General features: G+C 40.4%; 1 protein-coding gene and 1 long non-coding RNA gene across 3 annotated transcripts in view; one reads left to right on the top strand and one right to left on the bottom strand.

Annotated features, from left to right (window-relative positions):
* Nucleotides 1–1,210: 1,210 nt before the first annotated feature.
* LOC112847698 (uncharacterized) lies at nucleotides 1,211–5,785 on the bottom strand. Its single transcript, XR_003221424.1, has 3 exons — nucleotides 5,656–5,785; nucleotides 3,924–5,473; nucleotides 1,211–2,219 (listed from the first exon to the last, which is right to left on the bottom strand). It is a non-coding gene; the product is annotated as an uncharacterized LOC112847698 (long non-coding RNA).
* A 199-nt stretch (nucleotides 5,786–5,984) lies between these two features.
* cplx1 (complexin 1) overlaps nucleotides 5,985–19,383 on the top strand; it is a 60,977-nt gene continuing 47,578 nt past the window's right edge. The window contains exons 1-2 of one of the 2 annotated variants that reach the window (XM_005467198.4): nucleotides 5,985–6,239; nucleotides 7,012–7,130. In XM_005467198.4, the coding sequence (XP_005467255.1) occupies nucleotides 7,100–7,130 (31 nt within the window). In that variant the 5' untranslated portion in view covers nucleotides 5,985–6,239; nucleotides 7,012–7,099. Of the gene's footprint in view, nucleotides 6,240–6,589; nucleotides 6,782–7,011; nucleotides 7,131–19,383 lie in introns of those variants that run through there. The other variant, XM_005467199.4, reaches the window with a different exon arrangement.

The following is a 19,383-nucleotide window of genomic DNA, read 5'->3' on the forward strand; positions in this document are numbered from 1 at the left end:
TATTTGTATCTCTTATCCACTTTATTTGTGCAACATATTTACTATTTCCAAAGATCTGTATGCCATTTTATGTCTCTCTCACTATAAATATCAATCCAAGCTTGAGTCTTGCTGTGCTATGTTGAAAAGACATATTCTCTAAAAACATATATAAAGAAACTGGATAAAATAGAAAAAAAGAAACAGGAAATAGAAAACAGAGAGTCTGTATGAAAACAGCACTCAGTGCAAAATGAAAAGGAGAGGTCACTTTGAAGTTTAAGGACTTCCAGAAATCCTGTAAGGTGACATTAGCAAGACATGCAGAATCTATCCTTGCTTTTCTTCCCAGTGGCTCGTTGATGCCGTATGTCAAAAAGGAGCCAAAGGGATTAGGAAAGGTTCAGCAGTGGTGAATCCTGCTCTTCCTGAACGGAATCATTTTTTAGAAACTCTACACCTCACATTTAAGTTTAAGTTCACCTCCTGACCAAATGAGTTCAAAACTGCAAAAATGTATTCATAATTTCTCTGTATATATACAACACCAATTATACAACTAAAAGACAAGGTTTACATACTCTCTCCTTTATGCTGAAGCCTCTCCAAGGACAGCCAATCCATTCTATGTGATGCTTTAACCGAAGGAAAAGCTTTGGACACAATATTCCTTCCAGTTTGCTGTTATATCTTTTCACTGGCAGTGATTTCCGTGAAAGTCAAGCTTCATGTATATGCAGTTAAACACATAACCTAGAAAATTGGTTGAATTTTCACCCATCTGAGTACAGTATTCGTGAAAACTGAGGACGCCTAATTACCTGAGTTTGGCAGACTGCTCAACCTTTTGTTACTGAGAATCCTCAAATAGGTGAGCAAGTAAGATAAAACGAAAGCGGGGATTAAAATTCTCTACATGAAGCCTAATTCCAGGAAACATGTCAAGTCCCTGCAATACAGCTGAATGGTGAAGGGCCTCATATTGGCATGATTTTACATACAAATCATGCAAACCAAAGAGCAACTTTGAATGCTGAATGGGATGCTAAATGAGGAACAGCTGAAAGCATGTAAGACGTGGAAGTTTTAGTGTCACAGCTTTGCATAAATTTGCAGAACACACCATCTATCAGGATAAAATTTAATACTGTATTATGTTGGGAGATACACCTAGCAGGTTAAACCTCCCTGAGAGCAAGATCCTGATAAGAAAAAATGTTATGAACTGGGAACAAAAAGGGCTCAAGTGGCATTATGGACTGAAGCAAGCTCAATAAAAATCATATAAAGTCTGCCAGGCTTCAAGCTCACTCGGTAGACAGAGGTAGGGTTACATTTAATGTGTGCTGAACAGAATGTTAAAATTTCATATACAAATGTTCTAAATATATAAAATGATACATGTGACTTCTTATTACAAGTTGGGGAAACAAGTGGATACAGATGGGCGATGAATTAAAGGGAAATGCACACATGCCTAAGACCTTCAGTGAGATAATCTGTTGGGTTTTTGTATTGCTATGGGGGCATGTTGCCAGCACAGTTTTGGTACAGTCACTGCCATTACATTTCTCTGAGAGATCATTCTGATACGTGATGGGAGTAATCAAGCTCCATCCACAGGACAAAAAAGTTCACTGAATGGTTTGATGAGTGTGAAGGTGCAGAATCGTGGTAACAAATAAAGTACAAGGACATAATCAGGACATAATAAAGAATAATGTGCATCTCAGGATGTCTAAAAATTATTTAAACACAACCTCAGATGAACTACAAAATACATCATATGCACCATGTCATTATGTTTTTAGTAAAAAATAAGACAAAATGCAGAAACATTGTTTGAAAAGTCAAATACATCCTTACTGCTTCAAAACGAAAAGCATAAATAGCAGCCAGGTGCTGCTAATCAAATACACTTGATTAACTGATCATCAGTGAGTGTGAGCACCACTATGAAAGCAGAAGTTTTTTTGCAGTTTTCTTGTCTGGAGGTTTTCAGGTGTGTGTTAACATGATGACAGGGAGGAAAGACATCTGCAATGGGTTTAAAAAAGCAACTGCTGCCACCTGTCAGTATGAGAAGTGTTGTAAGGCCATTTCCAAATAATCTGCAGTTCATTCTTCAGCATGAAGGATCACTGACAAGTAAGAAACATTCAAGATGGCTGCCAGTCTTCTAAGGAGTAGATGTCCCAGCGAATCTATCCTAAGGTCAGACCGTGTAATGTTCAGAGAAACTGCAAAAAAACAACAAAAACAAGAGCTACACCTCAGTTCTACAGGCCTCAGTCAGCATGCCAAATGCTAAAGAGACAGCGAAGGTCAGATCAATAAAAAAAAATAGCTGAAGGTAGATTTCTCTCTTTAAACAGAGCTTAAACTAATTTTATGGGTGAAATTTAGTGTCTGAGATGAGTTAAGAGAAGAAAGGGGAAAAAAAACTTTTAAAATTGATTTTAAGAGAGAGAAAATATATGCTTGTGTCATCAGTGACTGACATTCATATTGTGAACAAAATGATGTGCAAATCAGTGGAGGCTCATTATTTTCCCATCAAACACAGCAATAAGAAAAGCTGAATATAATTCAGTACAATGAAGCTGAATAAAAGAGTCCCATTCACTACACAGGTGGATACATAGTTACAAAATCAAAGCAACAAAAACAATACAACAATGATCATTTAATCATCTTTATTCGCAAGACAAATACACCAGGCTTTATTAACTGGTGCATGTTTGCCTTCACACTAGAGTAGACCTTAAATCCTGTGAAGAGCTGACACACCTCAAACATTTTAGTTGCATCTATTTTTAAAAAAGCTTTGAGAGGTCAGAGCAGTGTGGTTCTGACTTTCTTCACATTAACATGATCCTTTTTTGAGCCTCTGGTTTTATGTTGCAGGGTTCTTTCCAAAATCTTCCCGGAATGCACAAAGAAACAGGTTGTAAGATACCAAAATTACTAATCAACTGATGGATACTGAAAAACAGCTACACGGGAAAGGGGAAAACAAGATAAGCCCAAGTAAAGTTCAAGCAAGAGACCCAAAACATTGGAAAACAAGGAGGTTTCAAATGAGAGAGAGGGTAAAATGCTGACCTGAAAACACACAAGAGAAACACAAACATTCAAGATACACAAAATAAAGTTTCTGGATATAAACCAGGTAAAAAATGTGCAGAGCACTTCATGGATGTTGACACAGGGAAAAAGTAAACACTAATGAACACAAGACAGGTGATTTAAAAAATAAAAAGAGAAATACCGAGCATTTTGAGTTTGTTTTGTATTTTTGATTCTTTCTTTGTATTATAATGATTATTTAAGCTCTATACAGCTTAGTCTTCAGTTTAGTTCTTTAGTTCAGTTCTTCTACTGTCCCTCAGTTTTGGGTTTTTTTGGTTCATATTAGGTTCCTTTTGTATCTTTGTCTCGTCCCTTTGTCTCCAGTGAGAGTCTGGCATGTCCTGTTTTTATGTGTCTTTCCCCAGTCATGTCTCTGTTTGCCCCCTCTCTCTCGCGCTGTGTATCTCGCTCACCCTTCCTGTGTCTAAGTCATGCCTTTGTGTTTCGTCTCCTGACCTGTTCCCTTGTGTTTCCTCCCCTTGTGTTTCCTCCTTGTCTCCTCAGCCTGTCATGTGTTCCACTTTTTTGCTTTTTGTCAGATCATCAGTTCTCCCTCCATGTTTGATTGATTGATTGATTGATTGATTGATTGATTGATTGATTGATTGATTGATTGATTGATTGATTGATCATACGTTATTCATCCCGAGGGAAATTGGGTTAAGGCTGCCAGCCGTGCCAGCGCCATCTTACCCTTCCGACCATACATACATTACACAAACATCACATGGGGAAGACAGGTCAGAGGGGTATCCCTTCCACAATCCATGTTCTTAGTGTTAGTTTTCTGTTAGTAAAGGTCTTAGTCTTACCTTTGTTTTGTATTTTTCTGCAGCCTTAATAAACGGCTTGCTTCTGGTAACTTGAGTCCAAGCGTCTGCATTTGGGTCCTCACTTCGAATACATGATCTGTACCTGCAGATCGTGACATAAAAACTATGAAAATACCTAAAATCGGTGCACCTAGCCAATAAAACAGCGCTCTCAGAGTAAAAAATAAAAATTGTCTGAATATTTTCTTGGGTGCTCCTGCAATTCAAACCATTGGTAAATAGCAAGACACGACTTTACAAAAAAACATGTCAAAATCAAGGCTCCTGAGGCCAAGAGAGCTTGTCTATCATTTCTATGTGTCAAATTCTAACAGAACTTGGATTATTTTTCAGAAGATGAATTGCTCTCAAGCTAGAATAGGCTCCAACCCCCTGTGACCCGGATAAGGATAAGAAGACGAGAATGGATGGATGGAACTGCTATCAAAGTCCTTAAATTCCTTACAGCATTATAAAATCTTTAAACTGTACCTCCACATTTTCTCAAAGGTCCCCCAGACCTGCAGAAGACGTGTTTACTTTTCACTTGCTGTGAAAAGTAAACACATCATCAAGTCTTCTTCTTCTTCCTTTTCCTCCTCCTCCGTGTAGCGGTCACCACAGCAGATAATCAATCCTCCTCTACTGCACCAACCCTTCTTCACTACATCCATAAATCTTTAAACTAATCCTGTATTATTCAATTAAAGTTTCAATCAGCATTTGATGTCTAATAAAGATGAAATATAAACTTTTGTTTCCATGCAGATGGAAAAAGCAAAAAAACATAAATCTATCTATTTCATAGACCAGATGTTGATGAAAGTCTTTGGTGAATGAGAAATTCAATATAAAACAAACTCTACAACACTGTCATGGTCTTTGTAATTATTCCTGGTAATTTTTGCTTTCCTCATGCTTCGCTGAGTGTTTTCCTTTTTCGTGTTGTGTCCCCCGTGTCTGTCTCTCTGCTCTTTGCATGACTTGGTCTTTCTTTAATGTTACTTCCTGCTTTACTTCAAAGCCTAATTCTTTGTGAGGTACTCTCTTTCTTTCCCGCCTGCACACTTATGCCTTATTGCCCCTTTGTTGTTTATGTTCATTTAGTTTGTGTGTCCTCTCTGAGTCTCTTTCAGGTCAGTTTTTACTCTTTTTGCTATCAATTTTATTGACGCTGTGCAACCGACACCTTCCTTTTTCATGCATGTCTGTAGTTTTTTGGGATTCTTATTTTCTTGCCAAGTACATCCCACATTAACACAAAGGTAGTGTTTATGTAATCAAAGTCAAATTAAAAGTAAGAGTAGAAAATCTCTTTGTGTGCCGGTTAGTATTACAGCGACACGCACCACTCTCTTGGACATAGAGGAACTGTTTCTGTTTTGGGGTTTTTTGTTGTTGTTTTTTGTTTTTTTTTGCATATCCTTAAATACTGGAACACCCACCCCCCACCCGCCGCGATCCAGACCATGAATGAATGTAAAACAGCAGAGGTGCCTCCTTCCCCCTCAGGTCCGTGTTCGTTACAGAGTCTGTGCACGACACTGACGCTGTTTAAAGAGAGAAGTGGATATAATTAAAAAGGTAGGGACGAACAGTTGTATACAGAGAATTCCGACATAGTGGTAGCGAGCCATCTACAACATGATGTGACCCCCCCCCCCCCCCCCCCCCCCTCCCCACCACCACCACCAACATGGGACCACCTGAATGCAAACCAAATGTGGGTCACCTCAAACAAAACGACACCTCCAAACCAAGACGCGAGAAATGTTGTGTCTCTTAACACCCCCAGCCTATAGCTGATATTCTGCACCACCGTTTTAAGCACACACCGAGTCCCCCTTCTCGTTGCAGAGATGGGAGGGCGGGCTGTAGGACCGAGCAGCCAGCCAGCGTCAGGCTGAATAATTGATCTCTCTCTATCGGTCAGGGGGACGTTAGTGGGACGTTTCTCTCTCCATCCCCTCCATGTGATTCATTCTCTGCTTCCCATCACAGTGTTAACGGCAGCTGCTTCACCGCCACCCCCTCCACTCCTCCTCCTTCTCTCTACGTGTGAGTGTGAGCGAGTGAGTGAGTGAGTGAGTGTGTGCAGGAAGACGAAGCGGCAAGCAGGAGGAAGCACCAAGGACGTCCTTTTTCCAGCCCCGGGAGACGGAGATGCAAGGAACGAGCAGTTAGATTAGCCCGTGCTGCTGTTGCCTGCTGCAGGATAAGTTCGTTCCGGAGGGTACTGCAGCTGAAGCTCTGCTCCTCGATCCGTGCTCGGTGTGTGAGTGTGCCAGGAGAATTTCATTCAGGCGCCGGACGGAGGTAAATCGACGCTTGATGCGGCTGCTTCAACACAAGCCAACGGTTTAGGAGCTATCCACTCGCCGTGGTGCTGAAACCAGCCTCGTAGCTACTAGGAAGTGCATGTGTGCCTCTCCTTTCACACAATCCCAGCACATGCATTCATAAAAGGGGGGTCATTTTGGACATATGTTCCAACTGCAATTTCAGCTGTAGACATGCGTGCATAGCTCGATATTTCTGCTTAATTAATGTGCGAGTAGCTTTTTCTTTTTTCTAATGCTGAAGCGGGATGGCTGAGTCCACGTCCCTCCAATGGAGGATGGAAAGTTTTACCACATGATCAGGAAAAATACACAGGAGTGGTTTAGTCCGGGATTCACATGCGTGACAGCAGACCGTCCTGCCAGACTGAGGGTCTTTCACGGTGCACTTTCTCAGAAGTCCTCTGACTGCAGGCAAAGCTCAGCCGCACACGGTTTGAACGACCGTCAACTGTCCTGGAAATTTTTTTTTACAGCAAAACGTTCGCAGATAAACCGCGAGCAGTAGTTTCTGAGCTGGTCAGTAGTTGTGACATGTTTGGCGCTTTTGTGTTTGAACCATTGACCTCGGTGCCCTTCAGTTGGCGTATCGAAGAAATGTGCTTTACACGCAAAAGCACCTCCTGCAAACGTTTCAGAAATCACCGTTTCATATTTCAGCTTAACAAATGTAATATAAAGAGCGTCGACTGTAGTCTAAACTGAATACACGTCTCCGTGCTTAACGTGCTTGTCGTTTTAATTTGCAGATCTGGCAACAAAGGACTTCTCATCTTCCGCAACTATTGAATGTAACATCGCTCGGATAAGGAAGGCAGGGAATTAAAAGCCATCATCATGAATTTCGTTATGAAACAAGCGCTGGGAGGTAAGTTCTTTCCTTTTTATCCGCTGTAACGACGGATGTGATGAGTGTGAGTCCGCTGATGTTTCTGCTTCTCGTAGGGGTTTAATTACTCTCCAAAGTGATTACTTTTGTATCCAACACCCTCCTTTTCCACGCAAACATCATTGGATTGTCACATCTCAAGAATTTCTCTCTCTCTTTCCCCCCCCGCCGTTTTGCGCTTTGGTGCTTTTTTGCGCGTTTCTTCCACATCTGCTGGTGGCTCTTTGCGCGCGTGGCGCAGTTGGCCCCTGTGGCGCATACTTCAGTGAGCTCGTGATTTCTAACGCTGATTAAACCACTGCGGCCAAAGGGGCATTTTATGTTCGAAGAAGTTCAAACTGTTCACCAAGATGAGTTAAAAACGTTTTTATCATTTTTCAGTCTTACCCATCACAAACACAGAGATACCTTTTGACCGGGACTCTGCAGCACATTTTTCACCTGAGGGAGAAAAGATAATCAAGGCACAATCTAATCTTAAATAATTTCATTCCCGCGTGCAGGCACGGGGATGATTTTCTAATGGCTTGTGCTGCAGTGACTCCCTGAACATGTGAATACCATAACAGAGTAATGAATTTTGAAGGAGTATGAACTTGTTATGAATATACAGACAGTGCAGTGAAAGGTGAAATGACCGAGATGGGTTTCACAAAGCAGCGGATGGTTCATGATGATTCGTTGGACAGTTCAAAGAATGAAAGTGGCCCACCTTCCCCCTGAACAGCAAAGGTACCGAAACTGGGGCTGTTTGACTTTTCAAGCACATGTAAACTGCGTTTGCGGAGGTCGCTTTGTGATCAGAGCAGTTAATCTCTCCAACTGCGTGTCTGTTTTCGACGTTACGCAAAAAATAAATAAATAAAAATTTTCATAAAACTCGATGACGATGTGAATTATTTTATCGAGGGATGATCCAACATATTTTAACATGAAGCACAGTAAATTTCTTTGAAACTGTAATGTAGTACATAATGAATGGCGGGGAATGTATTTTCTGATTGTCTTTATTCATGAATATATAACAGAATTGCGACATTTTCGCTTGAGCAAAGATGCTGGATTTAAAATCATGCTTCTGGTATCTGGTGTCATTTTGTGAACTTGTCATTTTGCCAGTTGGACATTTTTTTTTAATTCTATTTTATTTTTTGTCAGCGATTCATTAATATGATGACGATGCTACAATGGCGTCTTCTTCTTCTTCTTCTTCTTCCATGCGCTCTTTAGCCTTTACATCCTTATAGGAGACACAAACCTGCCGACTCCACTTTTCTACAAGGAGGTCTCTCCAAATAAGTGCATTAATTAAATAGAACATTAAAAACATTTGGATGGAAACTACTAATTAATCATTTACAGAATAATCAAGTGAAATGCACAAATCTAGCTTTAGTTATTTATTTTAATCACAATTCTTTGACGAGCAGGTATTTGTTATTAAAATGTTAAATTTTGGGATTGAATTTCATTTCTTGCTAAATGTCACGATCCACATGTTTGGATCGTGATTCATTTTTACACCACTGTAAGACTCAGAAATCCCACCCTGGCAACCCTCCACTGCCCACCATATGGACAGCTACACATGCATGTTTTTAACAAGTTAAAAGATTTGGAGAGCTAGTCGCTGGTCAAACGCAGTGAAACTGTGAAATGCAATGCTAGTGTATTACAGTAAGATAAAAAGCAAGCATGCTAATATTACCTTTACCACAACAAAAAGATCAGCTCATTGTCTGTCTCGCAGACTTTTGTTTCATGAAGCTCTCAAAAACCAAACTAAAAGCCACTTTACTGTAACTGGACCTCCTGCTTGGCCACCTTTTCCCCAATTCTTCTCCGCCATGATCTCCAGATACTTAGCTAACATCTTCTTAGAGGTAGCTGAAGGTCACAGTTGGGTTGCAGTTTGACGTAGTGCCCTAAAGGCTGTTGTAACCAATCATCCCAAGTTACATCATGCAAAAAACAGGTGCTCAAGGTACGGGGTGAAGATAAAAGCAGCATAATGCTCCCTGTTACTAGTCAGGGTAGCATCAAAGCAATCTGGAAGCATTTACTGAATAATCAAGTGAAATGCAAGGTGAAATAGGTGCGTGATCTTCTTTTAAACCTTCAGCCATTACTGATGTAAAACACACAGCTACTTTTGTTCCAGTCTATATGATCCAAGACAAATTCGTTAAGAAATTGTTATGATTTAAGCAAAGAAAAACCCATAGAATACTTATAATTCATTGGCACTGATGATTAATATGACATCGAAAAGTCTACACATGTAAAATATTTATTATTTGTACTTACGAAGCTTCCCGTTTTGTGTTTTTGACAGGTTCCGTAGCAATGCGTTCATCATGTGTTCAAACATTTGGCTGTTAAGTTAGTGGGTGTCCTGGGAGCTGCAGGTGCCCACTGCCAGGCTGGTACAAAGCTGCCCGTCAATAAAGACGAGTCAAATCTGCTGAACCGCGCATAAAAGAAATTGCACACATGAGGAAAATCAGGCAGGCTGTGCCAAGGTCTTCACCTTGAGCAGAGTATTTCATTCCATCTCGGGGAGCAAGTTTTTTGTTTCCTTCTTAAGAAGTAATGAGTTTTTAGTGTGCAGTGGATTAGCTGTGAGCTATTATCTCACTTCTCGTTCTCTCTGCGCGCTCTTAGGAGAAACTCACACTCCATCTGCTCCCATCTAGGCACCGATCTGTGCTCTGTCTCTTTCATACGCTGAAGAGAAAGGTCGCCTTGCAAGGTGTACTCATCTGCCATCCGCGACCCTTTCATCCTTTGAAATGCAAGTCATCGATCAGGAGGTCTCAAAATTTTTTCATTTTAAGGATCCACACAGAGAAGACTTTGAAAAAGATGTGAGAACACATACGCTGGTTTGTGTTTGTGTGTTTAGTCTGTCAGTCACAGTTTGTATGTAATGATAGAGTAATGATGCTAACCAGTGGTAACTACATACTCCATCCTTAACCCCTCATCCTCCATTTTGGTGTATTTTGACATATAACTCTGTACAACACTGAGCTGTGAGGCAGGAGACACCCAGAGAGGCAAAAACAGTAGAAGTTATCACAAAACATCCTCACTGTTGCACCTATATCCACTTCTACCCAAGCCCCCTGCTACCATAGAGGGTATAAAATATGTGATGTCACTCATTGGTGAGCAAAGTCCTGTTATGAAGCCTTAAGTCATGTTTTTTCACCTTCACCATCTTGGTTGCTTGAAACCGGACACGGCAAGGGAGTGGTGGATCTGACTGTGAATTTAAGGACACTGCACCCTGATTGGTTAAAGATTTGTGATTCAGAAGTTGTCGAATACCCTGGATACTCTGGATAATCCGGTAATACTGCTTAAAACTTACAAAATGAACTTCACGTTTTAATTAAAATAACCTGAAACTAACAACAGAGCCTTTAAAGTCATCAGGAAAATATTTACTGAGTTCAGAGAGTGAGGGAGCTGCTCCACAACAACCTAAACTATTCAGATCAGTTTCCCAAATGTGAATTTAATTATTTATTATTCATTTATTTCTTGATTATTAACTGGATGGTGAAACTTAGTATGTCAGCTAGCTCGGAGAACATGACGAATCCTGCCATGCCCAGTGGCTGGGTGTTAGCTTTCTGTGGTAGCTTAACAGTTCATTCCTCTCACTAGTCAATATGCCACCTAAGCGCACCATAGTGCTGCAGTGGCTCTTTCTGGTGTGGTCTATATTGAACAGATCAAGGTAGCATAATTAACTGCCTTCTGCTGTTTCTAGTCACTTTTCACAAATACAGTGGAACCCCGACTTACGAATACCCCGTTAAACGAAAAATTCAAGTTACGAAGGCACTGAGCGGCAATATTTCTGCCCGTGTTACGGCAAAATGCCCGTGTTACGAAATCCGCAGGCTCTGATTGGCTGAGCCCAGAATGCCTACAATGCCTTCCGAATCATGTGACAATCCCTTGGCTTTGGGCTTCGCTGTTCCATTTGAACACGTATTGTTGTTGCCGTTAGCAATTAGCCTGTAGCCTATCATTCACTCAAAAGGCCCGATGGGTGCTTCGACTTACGAAAATTTTCGACTTACGAAAGACCCTCGGGAATGAATTAATTTCGTAAGTCGGGGTTCAACTGTATATAAATTTAAACTCACCTAAGACAGCTAATCCAGCTATGAAATGATTAATAGTCATTCATGTGCTTTCTTTCATTTGGCCTCCTTACGTTAATTTCAAGATTGTGCTTATCAGCTTTTAAGTGTCAAAAATAATTACTTTTCTTAATTTTGCAGGACTTTTTTAAAGTGTTGGTTTATATGAGGGATTTTATGCTTGTTAAAAATATTTCAAGCTAATGCTGGGAGTAACCACAGTCAGATGTGTATAGCAGAACAGACAGTGTTTGCAATAACCAAATTAAATCTGCTAAAATAGATTCTTAATTTGTACTTCACAGACAATCTGGCAATTCATGTGATTTGTGACAAACACACTAAACATATGGATTTGTATTTTCACAGTGAAGGTCCAGCATCATGCTAATTACAGAGAAACAGTAAAAAGAGTGTGGACACAATGAGCGTGACGAAGAGTTTGATTGTGTGAATGTGTACAGTCTGTGCTTGATTGACATCGCATCACCCTATCATTAGCTGTCATGTACCAGTGTGGGTGAAGCAAATTCATCATTATTATTAATAAAACATGTAATCCCGAACAAAGCTTAACCCAGATTCAAACCTTTATTGAGCCGGAATAAAAACAGTGTGAGAAAGAAGTGAAAAAGAGAAAGAAGGTTACGAAAGTGAGAGCTTCTTCCTAAGCATGCAATCCTTCTGTGTGTTTGGCTTTGTTTACATCAGGTTTAGCTCTCTAACCTTCACTTCTCCAAGGACATATTTCAAAACGGTTCTTGCTTCAAACAGTTATGTGTGGTGGAAATATGACACAAAATAAAAGGTTTCTTATACACATATTACAATGTACAACTTGTATGCAGACTAAACATTTTATTGGGATAAATCCCACCCTGAACTTCCTGGATCTGTGTTTTAGAACTGCTTGATACAGCTCATTAGTGTCACACAGGGAGAAAAAAATCAGGACAAATGAGGAATTGATTTGATCTCCATTGCAGTTAAAGCAATGTGTGCATGTTTGTGTGTGCATGAAGAGCTCTTATCTCAAAAACGGGAATCCATGCCAGGGGGCAGAGGGAAGGATTTATTCCAAATGACATCATCAAAAGTGCTCGTAAAGAGAAGTCAGCTCTCTCACTCTCACCTCTTTCTCGCAATAAGGCTGCAGTTCCATCTCCTTCCTCCTCCCCCCTTCTCTTCTGGCCTCCTCCTGCCCTCAGCCTTGGAAGTAAATGAGGTGTAGGAGGAGATGAAAAGTGACAAATTGATCTTTAAAACTTGGTGTTTTATCATCAGCCACTGACGGCAGATGTTGTAAAGTCACGCTGCACTGTGGACCGGGAGAAGCTGTAATCTCTCTTTAATTGGAGTTGTTTTCTGTGCCCAGCAGCCTCTGAGTCTCTCTCTCTCTCGCCTCCCAGTCTGACCTCAACACAGAAATGACAATAGCAGCTGATTTCTTTTTTTTTAAGGAAGTTAAAATGACTGGTGCACATGCATGTGTACATAAGTGCATGTAAAATGTCTGACCTTTGTAGAAAGGCGACGGAAGTGGTGGAGAAACTCATTGCAGCAGGAAGAAATTATATCCTGCAAAGCAGCTGGCGTCATGGAAGTTTACGAGAGCATCCATGTTGCTAGGCTTCAACCAATGAGCTTGTACTCATGCTCAGTTTGGACCAGTCAGCCTCATATGAGAAACTATAAGCCACTTAGTTTGCAGCTATGGATGCTGTTCAGATGAGATGGATGGTTCCCCCAATCCTCTTTTATTGAAGGTGACTTTATTCAGTTTTGCATTCACTAGCGGCTTGCTAGCTTTCAAAGCTCATCATTCTTCGATTTCTGTTTTTTTCTTCTTCTCTGCCATGGCATCATCTGATTAGCTGAAGTTGTGGTAAAAGGTCATAGAAAAATGATTTATACAATTTTATGTATTTTTAAAATTGTTATTTTTTGGAAGTTACATTTTGTAATTACCCTTTCACCACCAGGGGGCAGCGCTTTACCTCTGAGTGTGTTGATGTTGTTTGACGTGTGCTGGTGTTTCACTTTTGATATTTTTTATTTTTGCCCGGCTGCCACTGAAAGGTATTCATGTGCCTGGTTAAATTAAAGTTACATTAACTCAATGTACCATCTTATGGTGCAGGATGGTATTACGCCGTCACTGGCACAAACTGGGACAGAACGTTCACCTCCAAAGTAAAAGTTGTGCCTTATTTCTCCAACCAACATGCTTCAAAATGTGCAACTTTTACTTTGAAGGTAAACAGTCTCTGTTTTCAGTTTGTGTCACTCTTTTCTGTACTCTGTACTCAATTTCAGCACTGCTAGCAACCAACCAAGGTTTTTGTTGCATCACTGTATCCCTCTTTGAGACCAAACCTTTACTCCACCTTGTGTCACCGCCTCACTCACTTCCACATCACCCCCCCACCCTCCCAGATCAGCCTCCTAAGCCTCTCTCATTTTACTGCATCACTCATTTTATCCCTTCTTTGCTCTCCCATCCTTCAATTTAACTTTCCATCTATTTCTTTCCTGCCATCTTCCTTCGGCGATTACAGTAAATCTAAAGGGCGAGGCAAAGAAACCTCAATCAGGCAGCCACAGGGGAAAGAAGGATATGTTTGTCTGAACATGTGTGTAGGTGTGTGTGTGCATGTGTGCATTTCTTAATGTGGTTTTTGTGCGTGGCAACAGAGGGATAGAGAGTGAGTAAGCTAGAGGGAGAGTGTGACAAACAGAGAGACTAGGGTGGACCTTAGTAGTTGGCTTTAGCTGGCATTAGATGATAAGGTGTGTGTGTGTGTGTGTGTGTGTGTGTGTGTGTGTGTGTGTGTGTGTGTGTTTCTGGGGTTTTTGGGTTTCCAAGTAAGACTGCAACAGAAATGACAAACACACAAACACACACAAACAACATGAAACTGGCAAACAACACACAGATGCATGAACACGGACACACACAACCAAGAGAAAAACATCACGTTCAAAGTTAGTGACATGATAAACAAACCGAGGATCATACACACACACACACACATATACACACACACGCACATGCATGCACACCCACACACATGCACGCATGCACTCTGGGAGTCATAATCAGTGGGATGCGACAGGCCTCGTGCCCCCAGCTATAAACCACAGGAGGGCAAACAGCACCACAACAGTGCAGATACAGCAGCTTGCAGCTTCACACATCCACTTGGCAAACATGTAAACATTCTCTAGACAAACTTCTGTGTCAACGGATAATAACACTAGATAACACTGTTGCATATAATACTATTATGCCATGCATTTGGGGGGAATGCCAATACCGATATACACATTCAAAGTCAGCTGTTAGAGGGACATAAAAGAACGCCCACAATACTGTCAGTTTTCAGCTCCAGCTCTTCTCTGACACGTTTCTTACCTCATAGGTTACATGTGATTTACCAGCAGTATGTGATTTAAAAGAGAAAATGAATTTTACATTTTGTGTATAATTGCTGTCAAACATAGCGACTACCTCTGACAATGACTTGTGCTTTCAGTGTCCAGAGTACAAGTGCGTATGGACTGAAGGTAGTCCTCAAGGGTAGTTCAGTTGTGGTAACGAAGGTCGGAGACGTGAACCAAGAGCGCACAGTATCAGGTACAGACAGGAAGAATATTTTAACCTTCAGGCATCCAGTGATTTCCAAATGGGTTTCCATAAAAACTGGAAGACAAACAGACCTATCCTAATTTTTATCTGCTTTTAAGATCTGTTGAGTCTCAGTGTTTATCAGAATTTCCGACTGATCATAGTTATGTCATATCTCATTGCATCCCTCTGATTCTCAGCGGTTTACCTAAAAATAATGTTTGGTACTCATAAACACATCTGTGTATTTGTACTGAATGCTTCTACTGCGACTTCACCAGGCCTACTGAGCAAAAGAGAAAAATTTGTTGTTTTATGACCAAGCTAAACTTTTATGACCACAGCTGAAAATAACAGCATTGTTACATTTAGTCGCACAAATACTCACATAACGTGTGTATGTTAAGCTAACGTGGGTGCCATGTTTGTGTGAAAATACAGTCCACATAGAGTTGTGTGTAAAAAAAAAAAAAAAAAAAAAAAGCATTAATTTGAAGTGTCATGACTAATAGTGGCAGTGTTACTGTGGCTGTGCGATTACATAGGTGATAAAACATAATTATCCTAAAGGATTAATTAGGATTAGCTGGAGAACCCTGGAGCATATATGTCTGTATGAAGATATATAACTCCCACATGACCTTACTCAACCCCTGATGGATGGACTGCTGTTTACTCACTCAGACAGCGCCATGAGTTTCATATAATTACTTTTGTGCTTTCAAATCACACTTTTCTTAGCACTAATGTGGATTTCCTTTCCCTCAAAGAACCATCCTTAAACAAACCTACATTTGTAAATTAATGGCTTTTCCGTGCCCTCTACTCCATGCTTTTACTCTTTGCTTGTCCTCATAGAGTTCTGCTTTTCATCTTCCACCCCACTCATCCTCACGCTCTGTCCACTCTCACTAATGAGCCTTAGAGCTACAGGCATGACCTCCATCCTCTTACTGTCCTTAAACAGAGCAGCCTTTGCACTGATAATAGAGAGTCAGTTTTAAAACTGTAAAGGCACGATTTTCTTCTTTTAGTTATTCTTTCATTTAAATTATTGTGCGATCGTAAAGCAGCTGAAGTCCTGCCGGCATGCTTGTGTTATTGCAACAAGCTATTTTGGTCCCTCAGGCCTGTAATGAAAAAAAAATCATCTGTTTTAAAACATAAGTTATTTTATTTAGAAGAGTTAACTATTAAACCACAAGCTTAGATAACATGACATGTAATTTCAACATGACACACACGTCCTGCTGGATTTCACGTAAAACCTCCGGGCCCCAGTGTGCAGTCTCTGTGAACAATTCAGATGAGTTTCTCCACACTTAAATGGCTTTCAGCTGACTTGGCACATAAGAATAATGTTTTATGGTGGATATTAACCAATTTTAAGTGAATTCAAAGAAATGAGGCAAGAAGGAAGGCAATGTAATGCTGATAAATTGAGCTGCGGTAATGATATCTGCCATTTTTAGACACCTCCGCTGCAGCGGTTTTTATCATGCGTGGTGCAGAGACGTTTTTTTTTAAGAGTTCACATCTCTGAATACAGAATTCAGCTCCTTTGAACCACAATGTGACCAACTGCTGTATTCTGGCAGGCTTTATAAATGCACGTTTTATTTTTATTTTTTAATTTTTTTTACATATCCCTTTGAAGCTCAGTTGAATAACTGGAAGAAAATGCATGGATCAATGGATCAATCTTTACATGACAAAAATAAATCCCAAATTGCTCATTGTGTCTGGAAACATTTTAAACTGAGTAATTGTGATGTATCTTAATCAGATTCCATCAAAATTAGCTAACTATCCAAAGGTTCACAAACTCACTTTAAAAACATCAACGGTAACATGGTTCTGAACTACATTATAGTGTAATGGGATTTAAATGTAATACACTAGAAGGCGGAAAGGACACATTACCACCTTCAAATAAAATGTAATATACTTCTATCAGGAGCGGACAGATGTTAGACAAACGCTAGATGCTAACTGCATATTTGTGTACTTGGCACTAAAGTTATACTTAAGAAATACTTTCAAAACCACCATGAAAAAGGAAGAATGTCCACATGAAAGATGATTTTGTTTCCCTCCACCTGGCTGAACTGAAAGGGCCAATTTAAAAAAATGTCTGCCTGAAGATGATTGATGTATGGATGTTTTACTTGTCATCATGGTCCAGCAAATCACCCTGAAGGCCTTCATGTCACACTGTGTTTTTGTCTGGGCGATGATCACAGAGCAAGTGACAGGGACTAACCTGGGGGAATTTTCTGAAACTCAAGTTACAGCCTAGTGGTTTCCAAATGGTGTGCAGAGCGACGCTGGTGTGCCGTGATACAAGTCCAGGTGTGGCATGGGATTTAATGGCAACAGCTACACAAAAAGTGAATTTATTGTATCAGCTTTGTGTGCACATGTCCCCTTCTGTCAGTTGTGATGAGTCACTATCTCACAAGTTATGTGAGTGAAGAAGAACAATAATCGCATTCTTCTGTAGGCAAAACCACAACTAACTAACAATTCAGATGACCACTTAAAAAACATCACAAAGGCTACCAGCCAGTGTTACAGCTGCAGCTGGGCCAGAAATGTAAACAGCCCTTTCCTGTCATCTGTCAGGGGAAGTTGGACAAAGCACTTACTCATATGGGGTCATATGATTGTTGAGGTTTTCTCTGTTTTCTTTCTATTATTGCAGGGTCTACCTTACAATATAAAGTCCTTGAATTGAATTGAACTGAATTAAATTCTGATTTGCGCACTGGCCAGTCTTTTTAACAAATCATCTCTCATAGGTTTTGATGGAAATTAGGGTATATACACACAAGGATACTGTTATCATTTAAAAAGGAAAATTATCTTCTCTTAACCTTGAATAATTCTGAGTCTAACTGGGGCACACAAATAGTAGCAAATCAGAAAAAAATACCATATTCTTGAACTGTGTTACTGTCTTTAAGTGAACAAAAAACCAAACATCTCAGCCCAAGCAGCTTAGTGACTCGTGATACGTAATAAAATCTCCACTTATTGGCAAAAAGTGTTAAAAGACAAAAGCAGCAGTTGACTTGGTGTTTAAATTAATACAAGTCTGTAAAAATCTGACATCAGAGGCCTTCAGTGATGCAAAGACAAAAACAAGGTTTTAGTGTGAATCAAGGCACAAGTTTCTCGGGTTACGGGAGCTACAACCTACCAGATGCTCTTTGCAAAGTGTTATATAATTATATTCCTTATATAGTAACAACAATAGACTGACATTCAGAAGTCTGTGGGGGTTTTCTGCCCTGCAACAACTTGCCGTGAGTGGGCAGCCCATCAACTGAAAAGGGAGTCCCCATGTGACCAACACGTCTGTCAATCTAAACTTTTCACTTTCAGCAGGGAAATTCCCTTAGGCTTCTATTGTGAGTGAAGACATGAAAGAAATAAGCAGAATACAGGCGTGAACGCACACCTATTCTGGACACCAAAAAGCCAAAACAAACATTCTTGTTTAAATGTGATTAAATGAGGTGAAAATGATTCATAAGCTAGTCACTGAGTAACCTGTAGAGGGAAAGGGAGCTACAGATCAGGAATATCAATAAGCATCACAAAAGAAAAGTGTTTTTTGTGCTGGTTTTCTTTAGATTTTTAGACTCATTTTCCCCACATTAATACTGTAGCAGTGTATAAGCAACTTACTGTGTGTATCTGCATGTAGATCAGTGATGTTATCACACATGTAATTAGTGAAAATCTTTCTGCTCTCTTTCTAACATGTCTCATCAGCCTCAGAAACAAAGTTCACTGATAGATGCATCCATTTTGTCTTTGTGCTCAGCTGAATATCCATTTATCCTTGGTTTGATTATTGCCCTTCACCTTCTTGTTTGAAGAGGTGAGCAAATCCATGTCTCTTGCTAATTAACAGAGTGAATCCATATTTACTAAATAATGCAAATGGCATTACTAGGACTGCCATCGGCATGACAAATAAGCAAAAACACGCACAGTTTCACCACGTGGCAGTTCCGCTCAGTGAGCCGTGCAGACAAATGAGCCTTTCTGAACCTAAACATACAAACACCACAGTTCTCTTGCTTCTCGGTGCTAATTACAACTCCGAATGGATTTTTTTTTGTGCGTGTGTGTGTGTGTGTGATCTTGGCGAGGAGTTCAGGGAATCAAAACACTCCTACCTGCCTCGCCAGAGAGCTGAGAGACACTGTTCTGCGTGAGAGCCACTGATGCTTATTACTGATTCACGCTTTGACCTAGAAAGCAGTTAATAGTGTACGCCGAGCCGGCATGGCACTTAACTATACGCTAGTGAGAAGGATGACTGGATAGCACGCATTAATGTTATGGAGCACCTACTTGATTGAGTTTGTGCGTGCAGTGTTATACAGTATATCAGCATTATCTGGTAGGAACGGTGCCAACATCTGCAGTT

Source organism: Oreochromis niloticus, linkage group LG2 (assembly GCF_001858045.2).
Source record: "Oreochromis niloticus isolate F11D_XX linkage group LG2, O_niloticus_UMD_NMBU, whole genome shotgun sequence".
Taxonomy (NCBI): Eukaryota; Metazoa; Chordata; class Actinopteri; order Cichliformes; family Cichlidae; genus Oreochromis; species Oreochromis niloticus.